At 35.2% G+C, this 21,465-nt stretch overlaps 1 protein-coding gene across 7 annotated transcripts in view; it reads left to right on the top strand.

Moving 5' to 3' along the window:
* ntm (neurotrimin) overlaps nucleotides 1–21,465 on the top strand; it is a 438,362-nt gene extending 416,897 nt beyond the window's left edge. For 2 of the 7 annotated variants that reach the window (XM_073829597.1, XM_073829595.1), the window contains 6 exons: nucleotides 6,578–6,709; nucleotides 7,786–7,906; nucleotides 8,549–8,700; nucleotides 8,963–8,998; nucleotides 18,788–18,865; nucleotides 19,188–21,465. In XM_073829597.1, the coding sequence (XP_073685698.1) occupies nucleotides 6,578–6,709; nucleotides 7,786–7,906; nucleotides 8,549–8,700; nucleotides 8,963–8,998; nucleotides 18,788–18,865; nucleotides 19,188–19,288 (620 nt within the window). In that variant the 3' untranslated portion in view covers nucleotides 19,289–21,465. The remainder of the gene's footprint in view (nucleotides 1–6,577; nucleotides 6,710–7,785; nucleotides 7,907–8,548; nucleotides 8,701–8,962; nucleotides 8,999–18,787; nucleotides 18,866–19,187) is intronic. The other 5 variants (XM_073829596.1, XM_073829598.1, XM_073829600.1 and 2 more) reach the window with 5 other exon arrangements.

Raw genomic sequence — 21,465 nt, 5'->3', positions numbered from 1 at the left:
CCACAATTACTGACGCACAACCCAATAAACACTAGTTATGATGTCCCTAAGTGAGCTATGTTTTGTGAAAGACTAAGCGCCATTATTTTTGATTGTCTCATTCTCTGTGACACACATACACACACAGAGAAACACTCCCCATACAGTTACGCATAAAAATACCACAGAAGTCGACGCCGATAGCCTCTTGGGGCGTCCCATGTTCGAAATTCTGGCTCGCGGACCTGTCCTGATCCCTACCACCCCTCTCTCCCGCTTCATTTCCTGACTCACTACTGTCCTGTCAATAAAAGGCAAAAACGCCAAAAAATAAATAAATAAAAATACCACAGAAAAAAGTTAGTCAATATCACACGGAGAGTGCCAGTTTTCACCTCTAAAAATCAGCATGATTACACATTTTATGCAACAGTTCATTAAACAAGAAGTTTATGTTAAGAGACTTACATTTTAGACACCAAATTGCCTATTTTTGCTCTATTTCACCAACAAAAATCATTCCAAATACAGCCACAGCACTGCTTTGTGACGGTGTGTCGTACCTAAATGAATCAACTGTTTAAATGATTTAGTTTAATCGCAATGACTTCTCTTAACAGTGATTTGCTGCCACCTACTGGCGGTTTTAATTTCACATCTAAAGTTTCTTTTCACTTTTAAAATAATTGTAAATATCAGTATTCAATGCTTTAGTTTTTTAATAACAAAATATTATTTATGCATTTGTAACTGCAGGTTAAATGCATTCATGTCCCTCTGAGCTGAATTAAACAGTGTGTAAATAGGCCTACATCTAAATGCCACTTCAGATGCAGCTTCTGTGTTTCCTCTGCAGTGCAAAGATACGTTGACAGACACTTAAAGGGATAGTTCACCCAAAAATGAAAATTTGATGTTTATTTGCTTACCCCCAGGGCATCCAAAATGTAGGTGACTTTGTTTCTTCAGCAGAACACAAATGAAAACACCCAAATTACACCCTGCGGCTCGTGACGATACAGTACATTGATGTCCTAAGACACAAAACGATCAGTTTTTGTGAGAAACTGAACAGTATTTATATAATTTTTTACCTTTGATACACAGCCACGGCTATCTGTCCTGAGCACGAGCTTTTCATCCGGCTAGTTACACGTGTATTTTGAGATTAAGTTAGTTTATGCTTAGAAGAAACTGTAAAGACGAGATATTAATATTATTATCCCCTGAGGCTGTTTAATAGACATATTACACACATTTGAATGAATCATTTGCAGGCTGTGCCTGGTCTTTCTTTCATGTGATCAGAGCAAAACCCTTTGGTGGGAAGGCTTGTTTACTTATTTTTTCAATCCTCAAAAAAGCATATTTATGCAATCCCATATTTCTCTCTGTGTTTGTAAAATCCAGTGGGCTAAAGATCAGAGCAAGCGGCATGTGAGTTGCATTGTGGGTATGGGAAGAGTAAACATGTTGTTATTGTGTAACTGCGCTGTTTTACCTTTGGGTGAGGAATAGGGTCAATAATGTTGCTAATTTATCATTGCTGCTGTTTAATCGACTTGAATAAACATTGTTTTTAATGAGCGTCTGTGTCCCAGGAGCGAACACTCCTATTAGATCAGTGCGAATTAGGGTTTTGGCTCAGTGAGGAGCACATTGTGTGGAGCACATTGCTTGAGGTTTTTATTGAGCTGTGATTGCATTAATCCTGTTTATAACCATCTATGTAATGAGGCTGCTGTGTGTTTGGGTTCGGCAGCTCATTTCAAGAACCAAATGATCCTCCGAGCGCTAGCCCTAACTGCTAATACAGTTCTACTCTGCCGATCTCGCTCGCTATTTTTCTTTCGCCCTCCCCTCCTCGCTTCTGTGCTGACTCTAGTTATTTTCGAGAGGGGCTTTTTTTTGGATGACAGAAACACAGAGTGAAATGAATGCATTTGGAGTGGGGTTATAGATTGATATTACTCTGGTCAGGTCTGGTTATGGTGTTTCTCTCTCGAGAGCAATGGCCTCAGGGGTTTAGAAAGATGTGGATCCGTGAACTACTTTGTGGAACCACAATCTACCCCGCGCTAATGTGCTCTGCTATGTGTTTATCTTTTCATTCGTATTCAAGCTTGCATTGTCTGTCTCTCAAATCAAATACAGCCCTCTGTTCCATCTAGTCTCCATTCAAGAGCCGAATTTACCAAAACACCCAGTTTCGCACATGCATTTAAGCCGGAGAGAAAAACAACAACCTAATTAAGATATTTCAGCACATTTAGAAGGTGATTAAACTGGATTGTGGGCGTTTTTTGCGCTGATATGATACATACAAATGTAGCGCAAACACATTCGCACTCGTTCGCACAAACAAAAGCATCTTTCAGCATTAGTAACAGATGTGGCTTTCACTTTGCATTTTTAAGTCAAACAAAGACTCAAGGACTGAAGATATTTGATGGCCGGAATCAAAGCAAGCCTGTCAAACCGCATTATCTTTGCTGACAACAATCTCAGCTGAATAAAGCCAATAAATATCTGCAGGGCATATGTGTGACTCACACTATCTGTGTTTGTTTTCCTCAAGCAGATAATGCATTAAAGGTTTTGCACTAGTCAAGTCTGTATTTTCATGTCAGCTAATAGACCTTTTGTTTTCTAAATTAATAAACAGATAATTCTCCTTCAACTGACAATGCGCCACTTCCATCATAGCCGTGACTAATCAAACCCATTGTATCACGTACCAAAAGTGGGTAATGGAATATCTTCTGACCGCTGATGTGAGCAGATCTGCTGTTTGGTTCACATTCAGAACAGAAGCGGAGGAAATCAGGTGGTGCGGTAATGGCGTTCCTGCCCTGCTGCTCTGGAGGGATCAGACAGAGAACCTGTCGCTCGTAAGATGACACATTCAGCTGTGCCTGGATTGATTCAGCACCTTGCCCAACTCTGCTTTCCTTCTCTCTGGGGTTTTGTGTGTGTGTATGTGTGTACAACAGCTCTGCAGTATTAGTTCCTTGCTCTCTGCTTTGCTGCAGTACTTTACACTCATACTGGGATGAGCTACTTTAGCTAGAGGTCTAGGACAGTCCAATAGTTCTAGAAGGTGATTTTAAATTAGTGTTTCGAAGATTAGTTCCAGATTAGTTCTGCATGCTATCTTATATAGTCATACTTTTGAATATCAATATGAAATCTGGTCCAGTTTGCCTCTCTAAGAGCCTGTTTGAGTGACAAGAAACATGACAAATAAGTCTCTTTTCCTCCGAGGAGACAAGATAGGCAGAGTCTCCTGAAAATAGTGGATGTGAAGAAAAAATTAGTATAAAAATAAAACAATGCCAGTATTACAAAATATAACATTTTAGAAGGGTACTATTCACTTGTTTTTTTAAAGAAACATTGTCCAATAGCGACGCCAGCAGGTCTCTCTCGACTCCCCTGAGCCCGTTAAGTTTTAACAGACGCCTTAAAACGTGGGTTTGGTGGGGGGTAATTGAAAATGAATAGGGTAAAGTCACTTGAAAGGAGGCAATGCCTCCATCGCGATATGATTGGTTATGATCAGCTGTGATTGGCTCATGCATTAAATTCCGCCTCTTGTGTTTGTGCTCGTTCCGTGTTTGCGAATCAGTCTGAATAAACGTTAATGGCATCAATGAGAAGACTAATTTAAAAAAGTAACAAACAACTCACACACTTAAATATAACCACTTTGTTATGTCAAAGTAAGACTGAAAATGGCCTAAAAACTGATCTGTGGGAGTTTTTCGTGAGTAATCAGCTTGCTGTAATTTAAAGTAAATTTCTGTGTCTGTGACCAATATTTATCAAGATTTGATAACTGATGTTCCGAAAAAATTAAAAAAATAGTTAAAAGTTAACTATTAAAAAGACCAGCTGAACATAAGTTCACAAATAAAATATACTGTTTAAATTGTTACTGCCTTAAATTTTTATTTAGGAATAAATGTAAAATGCTTAAAAACACTAACTTGATGAGATTCATACTTGACTTACACTATTAATGTAAAAATATAAAAAATATATATTTTTTTCTGATAAAGAAAAATGTGACTACACTGTAAAAAGTTATCACCAGTTTCAACTTAAAAACTTAAGTTTAGCAGCTGCCTTAAAATGTTAAGCTAAATCAACTTAAGTCATTTAAACTCACAAGTTAAATCAACTAATTTTGATTGTAAGAAGTTAAAATGACTTGTAGTTTTAAGCTGATTTAACTTAAAACTTAAGGAAGCTGCTGAACTTAGGTTTTTAAGTTGAATCTGGTGAAAACTTTTTACAGTGACATGAATTTACATTTGGAAAAAAAAACTTTGAAGACTTTTGCCTCCTCGTTTCAGAACACTATCGCACACCACTGCTCTGTATTTTTTTTTTAATTTATTTAAATTTTAGTCTAATGTCATTTTGAACCCCATAGACTTTCATTATGGGCAGAAAACAATTTTGGGTGAACTATGCCTTTAACAATACAACGCCTACTGTGTCAGATTTGAAAAAAAATCTGTCTCAGGGTTGTTTTGTTTTGAAAAAAGTTTTTTTTTTTTTTGGCCAAATATACTTTTATCCGTATAATCCTGAAGCATCACATTTGATATAGAAATATTTTTTAAAAATATCCCAGTTTTTTCTTTTTTTTTTTCTTTTGGTGAGCTACACCTTGAAGCACAGATTGTTTAATAACTTAAAATGTAATTCTGTCTTTGGAGATCTGCTTCTATTGCTACTAGGGTCCTCAGCTAAAACTAACTAAATGTGACCCTGGACCACAAAACGAGTCATATGGGTCATCATAAAGTTGAATAAATAAGTTTTTTACTGATATATGGCTTGTTAGGATGGGACAATATTTGGCTGAGATGCAACTATTTGAAAATCTGGAATTTAAGGGTGCAAAAAAATCTAAATGCTGAGAAAATCGCCTTTAAAGTTGTCCAAATGAAGTTCTTAGCGATGCATATTACTAATCAAAAATTAAGTTTTGATATATTTACGGTAGGAAATTTACAAAATATCTTCTTGGAACATGATCACCTTGGATTGCAGTCGGATTGCAAATGGAGATTTCAAGAAATCTGTCGTCATTTTTGTGTGCAGTATTCATGAGTGAGAATGCCATCTGAGGATGTGACTGTGGGGGGCAGACTGTTTTATTTCTGTGGGTTTGGTTCCTCCATTAATAGAGTTGTTTGGCGCTTGTTCTATTTTTTATGACACCCAGTGCGATACTTGTACCATTTCAGCTCAAGAGCTATTTGATTTTAACTTGCGATAATATCACAAATCAAACCCTGGGCGTACTATTGACTGACACTTATAATGCCATCGGGGCCCATGAATATACAAAAGCGGTCGCGTTATGTAAGACATGCATAATGAATGTGCTTCAAGAGTGTATTGATGAAGAAAAAAGCCTGAGATGTCAGTCTTCAAGTACTTCGCCTTGATACAATCCTCCATGGCAGCCGTGAAACCCGAAGCCCCTGATGGAAATAAACGGTCCCATTTTGTCAATCTTCCCTTTGATGAAAGACAGTCCACAATGCACCTGATGCCAAAGCACCACGTTTCCCTTCTGCTAGACCAGGTATCAAATGCAGAAGCTAACCCAGGCCTTTACAACATCGACGACGTGCAATGAGCATCTTGAATGAAAAAGAAACTCACTTTGCAAAGACTTCTAGTGCCATTCAAAGGGTTTGATTTAATTGGTTCGTTTTGAAGGTGCAGTTGATTGTTTGAATTTAAAACAGGATCTTTTTAAACAGTGCAACAATAAAATTATACAAGAGGCTTTTTGAGTAGACTTCAGTGCAGCGAGGTGTGTACGGTGTTGAACGGTAATGAGCTTCTTTCTCCAGAGCGCTCTGTTGACACTCCTCATCAGGTTAAAGGAAGTGCCTCTTTCTTTCTCGTTAACAGCCTCTCCCAGGTGTAAGACATTGTCTTTCAGAACATACTTAAGTGAATGCAGTGTGTTATTTTGCTGTCAGAAACTACATTGGGGATGATATTTATTTATTTAAGTCAAGCACGTATTACCGCTTGACGTTGAGAACTGCATCACAAGGATCCCTTTCCACCAGCGTTTTTTTTTTCTCCCCCAGCCTGGATTTCGTAAACATGAAAAGCCGGCGTATGTTTTAGCAGTTTGACTCCGGTGTGTATGCGAACACTTCAAAGCATCTGCGCGGAGACTGAGACTCATATTTGAATTGAATTTCATATCTCTAGTGTCGCCTTCTCCCACAATAGGACACAAATGACTATAAATACATCAGAGCAGCAGTATTTCAGGGAAGATGAAGCTTGAATTTGCAAAGAAGTGCATCAACATGCTCTACAGTGCGGCTTATTGTACCCAAGCAAAGTACGGATGTGACAATACTGGAAAACTAGACACATTTCAGCTCTTCAGTGATAATGAGACACATGCAGCATGATGTGATTTAGCCAAGTAATACTTTGTTGTTCCAGAATTAAGACTCCTGACAACCAATCAAGTGATTGGTTTTTGTTGTAATCATAGACCAGATGAGAGCTTTTAATACAGATCATGACATATGTTTTACTTCTTCAGATGACAGCCTAAGCTCAGACAGCGAGGTTCTGGAGATTCCCTTTATCAGCAGATACAGAGCAGGAGTGTATGAATGCACCGCATCCAACGACATCGCAGTGGACACACAGACTGTTGAGCTCACAGTCAACTGTAAGTCTCTTGAATTTATATCAACATGCGCTACATAGACTTATGCAACATGCATTGGGGAACAAAAGACTATTCCAGTTTTATTTATTTATTTATAATAATATATTTAATGAAATGTCTTGAAATGCAAAATAAAAGTGTCATGACAAAAATGTAATACTTTTGAACCCCACTTCATGTGCGAAACATTTGTTTGTTTATTTAGGATTTTATTAAAATATATTTAATTTGTAAGACAATTTGCAATGAAATGTCTCAAAATGTAAAATAAAAGCATTACTAGTGGTTTAAGTGATTTATTTATTTGTTTGTTTGTTCATTTATTAATTAATTCATTTAGACATGTTAATAAACTGAAATTTTTGGATTTTATTTAAATAAATAAATAAATAAATATAAAATGTTCACATAAGTCTTGAAATGCAAAATAAAAGCATTATCACTAAATTGGAAAACTGGATTTTATTGTTATATTGGATTTTATTTAAATAAATATAAAGTTATAATATAATTTGTAATAAAATGTCTCAAAATGCAAAATAAAAGCATTACTAGTGGTTTCTGACTTTTAAACCCCACTTTATGTTCACAAATGATCTGTATTTTTAATAATTTATTCATTTAAACCTTTAAATAAACAGAAACTTTTTGGATTTTATTGAAGTAAATAAATATGAAATAAAATTTTATGTGTAGTGAAATGTTTTAAAATGCAAATTATAAGCATCACTAGTGGTTTAAGACTTTAAGGTTTAACCTCACTTTGTGTACAAAGATTATTTATTTATTTATCTATCTATTTGTTTATTCATTTAAACGTAAATAAACAGAAATATTATGATTTTATATAATATATAAAATATAATATAATATATAAATGATATGATTTGTAATTAAAAGTCTTGAAATGCAAAATAAAAGCATCATCAATAGTGGTCTAATACTTTTGATCCCACTTTATGTGTACAAATGTATTTATCAATATGTTTGTTTGTTTGTTTGCGGTTCCATTATGATGGTCACTAAGTAACTAACAATCCCTAACAGAGATCTGTTTTGTGGTTTTGTGTGTTTAGACCCTCCCAGTGTTTCAGATGGCAGAGATGTTGGCGTGACCCTGGGTCAGAGAGGTGTCCTGCAGTGTGAGGCAGATGCTGTACCCGAGGCAGATTTTGAGTGGTACAGAGATGACAGGAGGTATGGCATATCACTTCAGGATATTCTGCTTCATCTGTTCCTTTCTTTGGGATTACACCATAACCTTAATGTAACACTTAGCATTCTGTGTGAGTGAGTGTATATGTGTGCTTTTCAATCTCAGCAATCAGCAATTTTTTTTACTAGATGTGTACAGCTTTGCAGCTAGTTATTAACAAGAGATTTCTGTATTATTTCCTGTATATCTGTCCGATTTATGAGATCGAATTTGACATTATGAAGGTCAAATATTTTTCAGTCGGTTTTTTTCAGTAGTCTGACTAGACATGCTGTCATTCCTTCACTGTTTTTAACAGCAAAATCCTTGAGTGCCTTTGGCTGGAATGTGTCTCTGTACGTTCTCTCAAACTGTCTTTGATGTCAAGTGAAGAATAAGTTGTCACAATGTTGAATCATAATTAAATGTGCATAAGTGCGTGTGTGTGCGTCCCTCTGCGTGCCACTGCCAGTAATTCAATCCTGCAGTTTTGCCGCCTTTTAATGTATCCAGGCCCGCCGCAATCTGCGTCCGAAAATGTTGATGCTGTCACAAATGTAACCTCTAGCTTCAAAGGAAGCTCTGATGTAGCGTAAACAAGGCCGGGCTGATTCAAGTCTCCCCATTTGCTGACTGTTTCCCAGGATCTTCAATGGCTTTGATGGCATTGAGATTGAGGATTCCGGAGCACTTTCAAAGCTGACTTTCTTCAACGTGTCCGAGGCAGACTATGGCAATTACACCTGTGTCGCTATCAACAAACTTGGGAGTGCTAACACAAGCATCATCCTATACGGTAAGTTTCAGCAGTTGCTAGTTTCAATCAAATCTGTTTGGAGCCTCTTTACAATTCTTTGACTAGTTTGAAAGACAGATGTTTCTCATTTTTTGCTTTCAAAAAAAAAAGCTGAACGAAAGCAGAACGTTTCCTGTTAACTCTATGAATTTCCCTTGGTAGTTTCTGACGAGTTCAGCTATTAATCTTTGAGATTTCCATCTCAGGATTCTCCTTCATTTGCTTTTGATTCATGTTTTTGTGTTTGTTTTTGTTGATGTAGAAATAATTGAACCCACTAGTTCGACGCTATTGCAAGGTTAGTAGAGTGCATGGGAATGTGGCATCCCGCTCACCTCCTAAAGCATGTTCTAGTGTCTTTAATACGCAAAGAAGATGCAAACATGGTTATTTTCACATCAACCGCAATGTGATGAAGCCAATTCGTTGAAGTTTATCGGCGAGGGTGGCTCACAAAATTTGCCTGATTTGAACAGGCTAATATAATTGTCGTGCCTCGTCTGACAGAATGTGATTGTCAGATTGTAAATTGGCCACTAGCTATTCCTATTAAGAGGGTTATTAGCTTAAAATCCCATTTTGTAATGTCAATAATATATTCAGCACATTGAGTGACAGTCTGAATTGGCGTTCGGGGATTGGCGGGGTACTGACATGCCTCATTCTGCCTTCAGTCACTGTGGGTTGATGAATGGGTCACTGTTTTCTGTAACCTAAACATGTTTCTCTTTTTCCTCTGTCACTCTCTTTCCTTTCTAACCTTCCTCCACCATGGCATGGCTTCATTATATCAATGCATGCTCTCATCTGCTGTTTGTAAGTACATGTCTGCGTCATTTGATGTCTTTTGATGTTTGTTGAATTGTGAGTGCTTCATTATTGCTCAGCTGATTAGAAATGTACTTGAAGGAAAATTGTCATCATACTTACACTCATACTTCCGTGGAACAGGAAGTAGTTGAAATACTTTTCTCTAGCCAGCGCAATTAAAATGAACAAGGGCTAGACAAAATGGACAGAAATGCACTATGGAAGTCGTAAAAGTGGTCGATGTGACTCATGCACCGTAGTCCGAGACATTTGAAGTTATACAATAGTTTAAGAGCAGTAGTGATTCACAAAATAATCATTCTTTTGAGTTGGACATTTTCAAGGAATCAATTGATTCAATTCTCAAAATCAGCCTGAATGATTCAGTCGAATTGGACACAGTGATCTGAGTTTTATTTCAGTTTGTTTCTTTCTTCAGAACACTTGAAAGTAGGGCTTTCACAATTCAATTCAGCTGAAGTACTCATTTAAAAAAAATCCTTGACTGCAGTTTGTTTGTGTCAAATAACCAGCAAAATACCGGAACGGCATTCCTTGGCCGAGAATCCATTAAATGCATTATTAGACTGTTTCCCAAGGCTTCATGATATATTGAAAACATTAAAAAGCATAATGCTATTGTGAATTCACAAACATCACAATTTAATTAATATATATGTGACCCTGGACCACAAATCCAGTCATAAGGGTAAATTTTTTGAAACTGAGATTTACACATCATCCGAAAGCTGAATAAATAAGCTTTCCATTGATGTATGGTTTGTTAGGATAGGACACTATTTGGGAGATATATAAATCTTGAATCTGAGGGTGCAAAAAAAAAATCTAAATATTGTCCGAAAGTTCTTAGCAATGCATATTACTAATCAGAATTTGAGTTTTTATATATTAACGGTAGGAAATGTACAAAATTTCTTCATGGAACATAATCTTTACTTAATATCCAAATGATTTTTGGCATAAAAGAAAAATCGTTCATTTTGACCTATACAATGTTTTGTTGGCTATTGCTCAAATATACCCATGCCCATACCCATAAGAGGTTTTGTGGTCCAGGGCCACTTTGGAGTAGACGTCAGAGTTACATCACTTGCAGCCTCGCGCGCATTGTGGTGGCAGTAAAACACCGGTAACAAGTGGCGTGAAATGGGAAAAATCCACGAAATAAGAGATAAAATGTTTTGTTGTGCCTTTGAATGTCAGAATCAAATGCAAATAATTTGTATAGAATATTGTCAACACCATTTGAAGCTAAACACAGACGTTTACAACGGATGAAACCTGCTATGATTACTCTACTTTTAAAGCATACATTTGATTTAAACAATGGGTCTACTTAATATTAACATATGTAGTTCATAGGGAACATATTGTATTAGCCCTACAGTTACAGCATGAAATACTATTTAAATCTATAACATTTTAGAACATTTCACCTATTTTATCTCACAAATGTAAGTTTATATCTCATATTTCAGACTTAATAACTCGATTTAACTCAACAGTAGTAAGTTTGTTCATTTTGAGGGGATAAAAAAGCAGAAGTGTGGGATATAAACTTAAAAGAGAATGACGAGTTGTTTTTTCTTATCAGAACTGCGAGATATAATCTCGGAGTTGTAAGAATAAAGTCAGAATTTTTAAATATAAACTCAAAATGACCTTTTTTATTCTTTTATTCAATGGTTTCTATAGACTGCCACTTGTCATCATAAAATGTCATTTTCTGCCACCAGATTTATAAACACCGAATATGCGGTTTAATTATTTACATGCTTGTAGGTTATGTACGTGCGTCTCAGAAGGGCTCCATTTACAGTAAATGCTGCTCTACACAAATTGTTAACATTTACATGTGTGGAACATCTCAAACGCCATTTCTGCAGTGAGTTTGAGTTTAATATAACGTTCAAATGGGAACAAAATGTGCACCATTTCATCAGATTTGTACGGTAAATCATTTCTAAAACATACAACCACAGGAGAATACATCTGTATCTTTCTTAATATGCTAACTGTTGATCGTGATTTCAAATAAAAGCTCAAGCCCTCACTTGAGTTTACACGTTTTGATGTCCACATATTTTAGAAATTACTGTAGCTGTAGCATTTCTGTCGTAAAGAAATGGCCAAATATTAAAGACTAAGTGGACATTTGAATTAAATGTTGTTTAGTCAACATTAAACAAGGATTAGACAGGTTTGTTCAATAAAACCATATGGTTGCTTTTGATACTTAATTTGAACTAATTATTATTGCCTCATTGCTATTATATATGCATTTTAAATCATTTTAGAGGTTAATGTTTTGCTTAGGTCTACTTGTATTACTACAAAAAAAAAAAAAAATACCAAAATAATCGGTACTGACAGCCCTACTTGTAATATAACACAAGAGTTTAATGGACCACTTTTATTATACTTTTATGGTTTCTTTTTAAAGCCTAAAAGCTTCAATCCCCATTCATTACAGTAGCATGGAAAAGAACGACCAATGTATAATTCCATTCCAAAGTCATACAGGTTTGGAAAGACATGATTGTGAGGAAAATGATGACAATTTCATTTTTGACTGAGTGATCACTTTAAATGTACATTTGGCCCTTACAAAAAGGTGACACGGTTTTACCCTGGACATAGTAACCATGGTAATACACAATGGTTTATTGTACACTCTCAAAAGAACAAAAGATCTTTCAAAAGATTCAAAATTGTACCATTTAGGTACTAATATGTATGTTTTAGGTACAAAAAAAGTGTGACCTTTTTTTTCTGAGAGTGTACATAAATCATACAGTACCATGGTACATATATGCTCAATATACCATTGTACTGCAACAGTAGGAGAGATCTCAGGTCAATTTTACCTTTTACATTTTGCTCTCTGACTGCTGCAATTTTCCATCTTTACTGTGCCAATAGTAATATTAGCATTAATGCACTTGCATAGAAAAAAAATCATATTGAATTTCAAACAAGGAGTCAGGTTAAACTTGCAGTTAATATAAATTCTATTGATGTATAGAAAGTTGCAGTGCTCACCTTAACCAATAAATCTCAAACAGCTTGATTTAATACTTAATTAAATAGTTTATAGCTTAATATGGTACATTCTTTTAGCTATGTTGTATATGTTTAAAAGAAAAGGTCAAACTGAGACCTACAATATTGAAATATTTTTACTAAAATATACTGATTGCCTGCTAACTCTAAAACAACATTCTCCTTGATAGAAATAATGTTCATTACATATATTAAAGATTTTTTTTTTCAATTTACTCACACTCACAAAGGTTGTTTGATCTCAGTGGTAAGATAAAATGTTGTGAAAATGAGCAAAATATTAGCACATGTTAACTTTTAATAAAATAGTTAATTTACAGAAGACACCCACTAAAATATCATTCAGTGTAACAGTTTTGTCAGGCATATTTACAACAAAAATCAATTTATGACATATTAAAAGATGAATTACTTTCACCCCAAATAATAATTAGTTGTAATCCTACATTTTTAAAATGTGCCACTAACCTAGGTTTTGCTGATTTGCCAGTAAGAATTTTTTACTCATTTAAAACACAATGAAATTTAATATGCTCTCATTTTCTTTTATATGGTTTAATATGTTTTTACATAAATATTGTGTTACACTAAATGACAATGTAACATTATTTCAGCCAAATTTTTACATTTTATTCTCAAAAACAGTTATTTGAAACCTTTAATGTGCTTTCTATGGACATAAAATCACTTTCGTAAATTTAATTTGACGTTGACATCTTAACGTCTTTGACTTTTATATATATATATATATTTTTTTTTTTTTCTTCTTTTTTTTCCTAGGGCTGTCAAACGATTAATCGCAAGTAATCGCATCAAAAATAAAACTTGACATTTACATAATATATGTGTGTGTACTGTGTATATTTATTATGTATATATAAATATACACACAATAAATACACACACACACACACACACACACACATATTATGTGAACACAAACTTTTATTTTGGATGTGATTAATCGCGATTAATTGTTTGACAGCCCTATTATTTTCATCCTCGAAATATCTTCGAAATCTTATTTTTCTGCACTTTTTTCATTCAGAGAGAATCTTTCCTAAGCATATGCTGAATAAATATCATCAGTCAACTGATTGAAAATATATTTGTTATAATTGCCTCCGGTCTTTCCTACTTTTTTTTGGAAGGGGTCATTTCTCACCTGCATATGTTGTTGGTTGTTACTGATTTGTCCTTGCATTGTCCTTTAATCTTTCTTCCCTGCCAAGAATAGAAATCTTGTCCTGGCCAACTTTTCTCCACTGTCTGGCCTAAAAAAAAAAAGTGTGGGATTGGTAACCGTGTCCTCTCCGGAGAGACATTAATTGCATTGAATTTGATTGTGAGAACCTCACATTAGTATAATTACACTTGTGCAGGATTTACTCTAAGCTGTGGCTGCAGAATAATTGGATAGCTGTCCCTAAAGAAAGCCTACCGTACTCTCCTAAATCCAGGGGAAATTAGACTTCAGTCTAAAAGGCCCATCAAAGAGAAAGATTTAATAGACATCAATGCTAATACCATGACATAACATTTGTTTTGTTGGGACTGAATATCAGCCCTCTCTAACAGTGATCGTTCACACCAAACGTGAAGCGAAAAAGACCAATCAAACATCTGTTCCCACCAAGGGAGAAAAAAAGTCTTGTTCAATGGATAAAACTCTATGTACTTTACATCTGTTCGTGTATATGTATATACTGGGGGTTGCATGACTACTGTTCTTCTTCTAATTGGCTTGTTAGCCAAATAAGTAGTAGACTCGTCTGTCGTGTTGGACGTTAAATCACTCGCCACATGCCATTCAGCCATCAGCTGTCCAAATCTATCACTGCTTCTCTTTCAATCAGTTTAGTTGTCTACATATTTTTCAGTATAGACATGGAATAACAAGGATATATCCCATGCAGCTTAGATGATTTGGGCAATATCTCCACTGCCAGACTCATGCTGCTTGTGTTGTGATGAACGGTGTATAAAAACACCTCACACTCGCTTATAGTTTCTGTCAGCCTCTGGACAGCGTTCAGAGCAATGTGTGTGGGATTATGATGGAACATGATGCATAATTTACGCGTTATGCTAGAATCCGGAAGTGTTCCTCCCAGATGAATTTTCCATTAGGATTTCAGGAAGTCAGTCAATCAAGAGTTCTAAAACATGAGCCAAACCAACCAGCTCTAAGATGAATTCAAAGTTGGTAATGTCAAGATACAAGACATTATGAGACAAAGAGCTAAGCAACCCATGAAGATATTATCAAATAAAACTTATTGTTTAATTTATATTGAAATAGTATTAAATTCTATTATTAAATGTGACCATGGACCACAAAACTAGTCATAAGGGTACATTTTTTTTTAATTTGAGCTTTATACATCACTGAAAGCTGCATAAATAAGCTTTCCATTGATGTATGGTTTGTTAGGATAGGACAATATTTGGCTGAGATACAACTATTTGAAAATCTAGAATCTGAGGGTGCAAAAAAAATCTAAATATTGATAAAATTGCTTTTGATTTTTTTTCCAAATGAAGTTCTTATGCATATTACTATTCAAAAATTAAGTTTTGATATATTTGCCGTCGGAAATTTACAAAATACCTTTATGGAACGTGATCTCTACTTAATATCCTAATGATTTTTGGCATAAAAGAAAAAACTACCATTTTGACCCATAGAATGTATTTTTGGCTTTTGCTAAAAAATATACCCGTGCTACTCAAGACTGGTTTTGTGGTCCAGGGTCACAGATCATGTATTGCAAAATTGTTAAATGCAATATATAAATAAATAAATAAACAAAGAGTGTATGTTTTTACGATATTTGCAATGCTTCATGGGAGTGGGTGGCTGTTAATGAGCTCTTTTGCCATGGATCTCATTTCCATGGTAACTATAGTTATCTGAACGGTAGATCCAAAGGAGGATTGTGAGTAATGTAGTTCTTCACTCGGAATGTGGCTATCAAACATCATTTTGTAATTATTTATTTATTTATTTTAAATGAAGCTGGAATTGCACAGACTTTTGTTGCCTTTACAGATACATATTTCATCATTTGCAGTGTCTGGCTTGAAAGGATTATATGTTAAAAATCAATTTCTATATAGAGAAAATGAATGGGATTCTACTTCTGCAACCCAACTGTTGTGTTCTATTGAACAAACGCAGATGAAGTCATGTGATCTGTGAGTAGTTGACTCGGGATCAAAGAAACCGTTAGCAGAGCTAACTGAGTAGTTGACTAGTCAGTGCAACCCTTAAATATAAATATACAACATATGATTTTTTTAATATTGAACATGACTGAATATTAGCATGTTGGTGTAGTTACCTTCTGTTTGTTTGATAAGACTGTTTGACTAAAACTGTCCTGCTTAACTATAATACAAATCTGAATCTCATGAAACCATGTCCAGGTCACATCAAAATAAATATATGAGAGTGTATTTTTCAAGAAAATTAAAGAGACTAAAACTGAATTTCTAGCAGTTATTGCTGCAGTCTTTTGTGTCACATGAAAAGTGTTTTATGAAATCCTTTTTTCAGGATGTGTGATGTATGGAATATTTAAAACAGCATAATTAATTGTAAATACTTTTTTTTGTAACAAAAAACTTTTGATAAAGTTAAGGCATCCTTGCAGAATTAATTCTTTAAAAAAAATCATACTGATCTCAAACTTTTGAAAGGTAATTAATAGTGCTGTCAGCTGATTAAAAAACTAATTAATTGCACATTTTTTTCTGAAATTAATCGGGATTAATCCCGCATAGCATTTGAAGTTTTGAATATATTTTTATATTGCAATAATTTCATATTTCTGCGCTCGTTTGTCTAACCCCTGTCAATGAGATGAAGTTAAAGTGTGAAATGTCTCAAATTTGATGTGATTGTAAAGACGTTATGCAACTAAATAAAGCACTACTTGTCAAGAAAAATGACAGAAGCAGCAGTTGTGAGTGGCTAGCTCTGCCCCTGCATTAAAAAAGATTTAACACAGTTAAACTAGAAAAATGTATTGCCTGCATTGACGTGCTAATTTTGACAGCACTAGTAATTAACAATAATATGTTTCAAACCTATAGTTCTTGTTTCATTATCTTCATACATTATTTTTTTTATTTTAGGGCCAAATGTGATCCAGTTTTTGACCGGTTTCATGAGATTCACCCATATAATTTCAGCTTTTTCTATTATTACTTTAATCTTTGTTATTTTAATGCTACATCATATCAGAATACAACTGCAATTGATTTTGTCAGACTCTCGTACCTAAAGGAGAGGTTTACCCTTACAGAACAGAAATTCACAGATAATGTACTTACTCCCTTGTCATCTAAGACGTTTATGTCTTCTTTCTTCAGTAGTAAAGAAATTGTTTTTTTGAGAAAAACATTCCAGGATTTTTCTCCATAAAGTGGACTTCTATGGTGCCCCGAGTTTGAACTTCCAAAATGCAGTTTAAATGCGGCTTTGAACGATCCTAAATGTGGTTGTAAACAATCCCAGCTGAAAAAGAAGGGTCTTATCTAGCGAAACAATCAGTTATTTACCATTTATATACTTTTTAACCTAAAACACTGAATTCAGTTTTTTCTGCTTGAAGACAGTTAGGGTATGTCGAAAAACCCCCATCTTATTTTCTCCCTCAACTGACCCAGTGTTTCCAAATTAAACATGCAAAGAAAATCAAACACTTAACAAAAATGGTAAAACCACGACGTAGGGCAATTTTGAAGTTGAGGGAGAACATGAAATGGGAGTTTTTTGACATACCCTAACTGTCTTGAACTGGAAAAAAAACTGAGCTAAGGCAGAGCAAAACAAGACGAGCATTTGAGGTTAAAAAGTATATAAATTGTAATTAAAAAATAAATACATAACCAATCGTTTGCTAGATAAGACTCTTCTTTCTTGGCCGGGTTCATTTACAACCACATTTGGGATTGTTTAAAGCTGTATTTAAACTGCATTTTGGAAGTTCAAACTCGGGGCATAGAAGTCCACTATATGGAGAAATCCTCAAAATGTTCAACCCCATTGTCATCTAAGATGTTCATGTCTTTCTTTCTTCAGTTGTAAAGAAATTGTTTTTTGCGAAAAACATTCCAGGATTTTTCTCCATGTAGTTTACTTCTATGGTGGCCAAAGTTTGAACTTCCAAAATGCAGTTTAATGCGTCTTCAAACGATCCCATCCTATATTGCTGCAGAATTACTGACCCAGTGTTTGCAAAGTAAGCATGCAAAGAAAATCAAACACCCTTAATAAAAGAGGTAAAACAGCGACGTAGGGTGATTTTTAAGGGAGATAATAAGATGAGAGTTTTTCGACTTGAACTGGAAAAAAACAGAGTTCAGGCAGAGCAAGACAAGACAAGTGTTTGAGGTTAAAAAGTATATAAATTGTAATTAAAAAATAAATAAATAACCGATCGTTTCGCTATAGATAAGACCCTTCTTCCTCGGCTTGGGGGATCGTTTAAAGCCACATTTAAACGAAAATTTGGAAATTCAAACTCGGGGCACCATAGAAGTCCACTATATGGAGAAAAATCCTGAAATGTTTACCTTAAAAAACATAATTTCTTTACGACTGAAGAAAGAAAGACATGAACATCTTGGATGACAAAGGGGGTGAGTACAATATCTGTACATTTTTGTTCTGGAAGTGAACTTCTCCTTTAATTCTCATCTTAATTTTTGACTATGACAGCCACACAGTTGTCTGTGCGGCATGTGAAGCGTCTGTTCTACTCCTCAGCTTTAGTAATCTGGTTAAACCGCACCTTCAGTGATTATCTTGTTTATAAGCAACTGCAATTACGGCTGACCTCGGCGGTTGACTGGTCAAGGATGCGGCATACAGTAGGGTAATGATGGCGAGAGCGCGGGGAGACGGGCTGTGCTGGTTTGAAATGAGAAGAACAGATGCTCCTATGTTACAAATGTGACCACTAAAGGCCCTCGCTTAGACGTTAATCAGCCGAGCTGGAGCGCTTTCGTCCCAGTTAGATGACCCGATACCACAGCAGAGCCCTGCCAGAATACTCCAGATTGAATATTTTAGGCAAAAACATCTCATTTAGATTGAAATATGTGCCTAATAGTATACTCTGTGAATTCATATTCCATGTTATGTCTCTCTATAAAGTGTTTTGTTATATAATCTCTCTTTTAGTGGAGACGGCTTCGGTTTTAGAAATGACTTCATCCGATTTAAAGCAAACAGCCTTTGAAAACAGTGATTTGTTGGAAGGTTTGTGATACACGAGCTACTAAATACTACTAATCACTACAAACTCCTCAACAAATAGGAGATGCTGTAATGTACTAACATAGATTTGACAAGACATGCTTGAGTAGAAAGTAGCAGCTAGCGCTGCAATGCTAGAAAATGCTGAAAGATAATATTGAGGAAGTAAGATAAAATCAGAAGTGCAGATGCGTAGGTGAGCGCCCTACATAAAAGTTCATGCCATGTTACAGACAGTCTGAAGAATAAAAACGAGGGAGTTTACAGCACAGTTGGAGACCGGAGCTGTTTTGCCTGACACGTGTGAATCTTTTCAATGCTTTAGGACCCGGAGCAGTTCAGGATGGCAACAGCGGCACGTCGACGGTCTTTACACCCACCTGTCTACTTCTCATCGTACTTCTACAACTCTTTCTCAAGTTTTGATGCCGAAGATGTTTTCAGTGGATACAAATCACAGTTTGTGTGACATCGCGCTCATCTTGGAGTCACAAAGCGTGCATGGGTTACCGAAAATGCCCAAAAATGTGCATGGGGTACCCAAGTACTTCCTTTTAATAAAGTAATCATGCATTTCTTTTGTTTATAATAGAGTTTAATAATGTAACTTCTCTTACATTGCTAATTATCGCACTCTTTTGCCCCACTGAATACAGTTTTGTATTCATTAAAAGCAAGTGACAGAGAGGCATGTTTAATTTTAACTATTTAATTTAATTTAATTTATTTTTTTGTGACTGGCATTTTATTTTAACTCTGTAACCCTTAAGAATTCATATAGGATACAGTGATTGGGGAGATATTAATTCAAGTCAAAGGCATGCGATAGGGAAAGGCATTTGTCTTTTTCTTTTGGATTGTCGCTATATTTTTACTGTATCATAACTGTACAGCCGATCAAAATAAGCAGCAAAAAAGACACAAACAGGTTTTAGCTGTGTAATATTCACTTTGTTTTTCTTTTTGAGTACTTCTAATCTGTATCTCACCATTTAACACACAAAACAATGCGGTACATATCAGTATTTTAATGTTTTGATGACCAGAATGGCACAGTTGGACTATGTGGAACCATATTGAAGCTCTATATAAAATGGATTTATTTACAACACAAAGTAATAAATCAGATGATGGAATCATTGGGATGACAACATATGAATCAAAGTTGAAAAATGTGACATTCGAAAGCCCAAAGAGCAAAATACCTGTTGAGTTTTATTTTGTCCAGATTTTGAGTTCTACAAACCAAACCGGCTGCTTAAATGTTCATTATTTAAACCCGTCGTTCCTGCTAACATCTCTGTATGTATATGCATATATATAACTTGTACAAAGGGAAAATATGCACACTTGTTTTTACTAAAATTGTGAACCTGATTAATACAATGCAACGTTTTCTATTTTTTGTTATTCCCTTTTTTTTTTTCCTGAAGCTGTGTAATTTATTTCTCAAATGGTATTATGGTAGATACCAGCTCATTGCAGTTACTCATTGTGAAATCTGATGTCTAAATATTGTGCTTTCGGAAAAAGCAGATGAGACTCGTTTGCCCATCATCATCTCATCATGAGCAGATGTCCTGTTATCCTCTGTATAAAAAAGTGAGATTTGATTTGAAGTTGAGTCAGTTGCAATATCAAGGTGTTGGTTGACCTCAAATCCATATTACAATTTTCTTCATTTTGTTGCAATATTTAATAGGATGTATGCCTGGTGTTTCCCATTTTTTGAATTTGAAGGAATGGTTCTGCCAAAGATTAAAACTCTCATCATTTATTCACCCTCATGCTTTTTCCAAAGAGGCAAGAAATTCGTCAGAACATAATTTGCAATCTATGGATGGATTTAAAAAAATCATACAGGTTTTGAAATGCCTAGAGGGTGAGTGAAGGATGACAGTTTTTATTATTGACAGTTTACAATTCTTTAAATATCATGAACCACATATCAGACAGAAATCAGTCTTAGTCCAGTGGATTTTAAGCACAAGTTGTATGTTATTGAAAGGGAATGTGATGTATGTGCAGTTTAATGGGTGACAGTGTGTTTTCTTGCCCCAGAAGTCGTATTGTTCAGCATTATGGCATACTTTTCATTTTGATCTGTTTTTCTTTAAGATATAGGGACCACAACCAGACTAAGACGACATTTCATAAATCTGCAAGATTAAAACTCACGACAGAAATCCACACGTTTATGGCAGTAAAAACACAATTTAAAAAGCACCTCTTGATAAATAATGTCTGTGTGCTCCTGTGTGGAAAAGATTTTGGATCAAGGCTGATCAAAGAGAGCGTTCAATCGATGCACCGTATTAACAGAAACACAAGGCTCGTCTGTTCATGGCTGTAATTCAATTCACATGTCCAACTTGGTGCGAAGAATTGACTTAATTCCCACCAACCAACCTTTAAAAACAACCAGTCGGAGAAGTCGTTCATTTTGTTCCACTGATCTCTGGTGGTTCCCTGGAGAGGAACAAATTAAGTATTTTAACTCCTTGTATTGTAAAGAATTTGTTGCGTCATATGTTTTTCCTTTAATGGAGATGGTGTGTTCATATTTAAGACTTACAATAATAAAATGTTGTATCTAAATAGAA

The sequence above is a fragment of the Garra rufa genome, chromosome 23, assembly GCF_049309525.1.
Source record: "Garra rufa chromosome 23, GarRuf1.0, whole genome shotgun sequence".
Lineage (NCBI taxonomy): Eukaryota > Metazoa > Chordata > Actinopteri > Cypriniformes > Cyprinidae > Garra > Garra rufa.
Note: the sequence above shows the minus strand (reverse complement) of the source record. Positions and strands in the feature narration are given on the sequence as shown.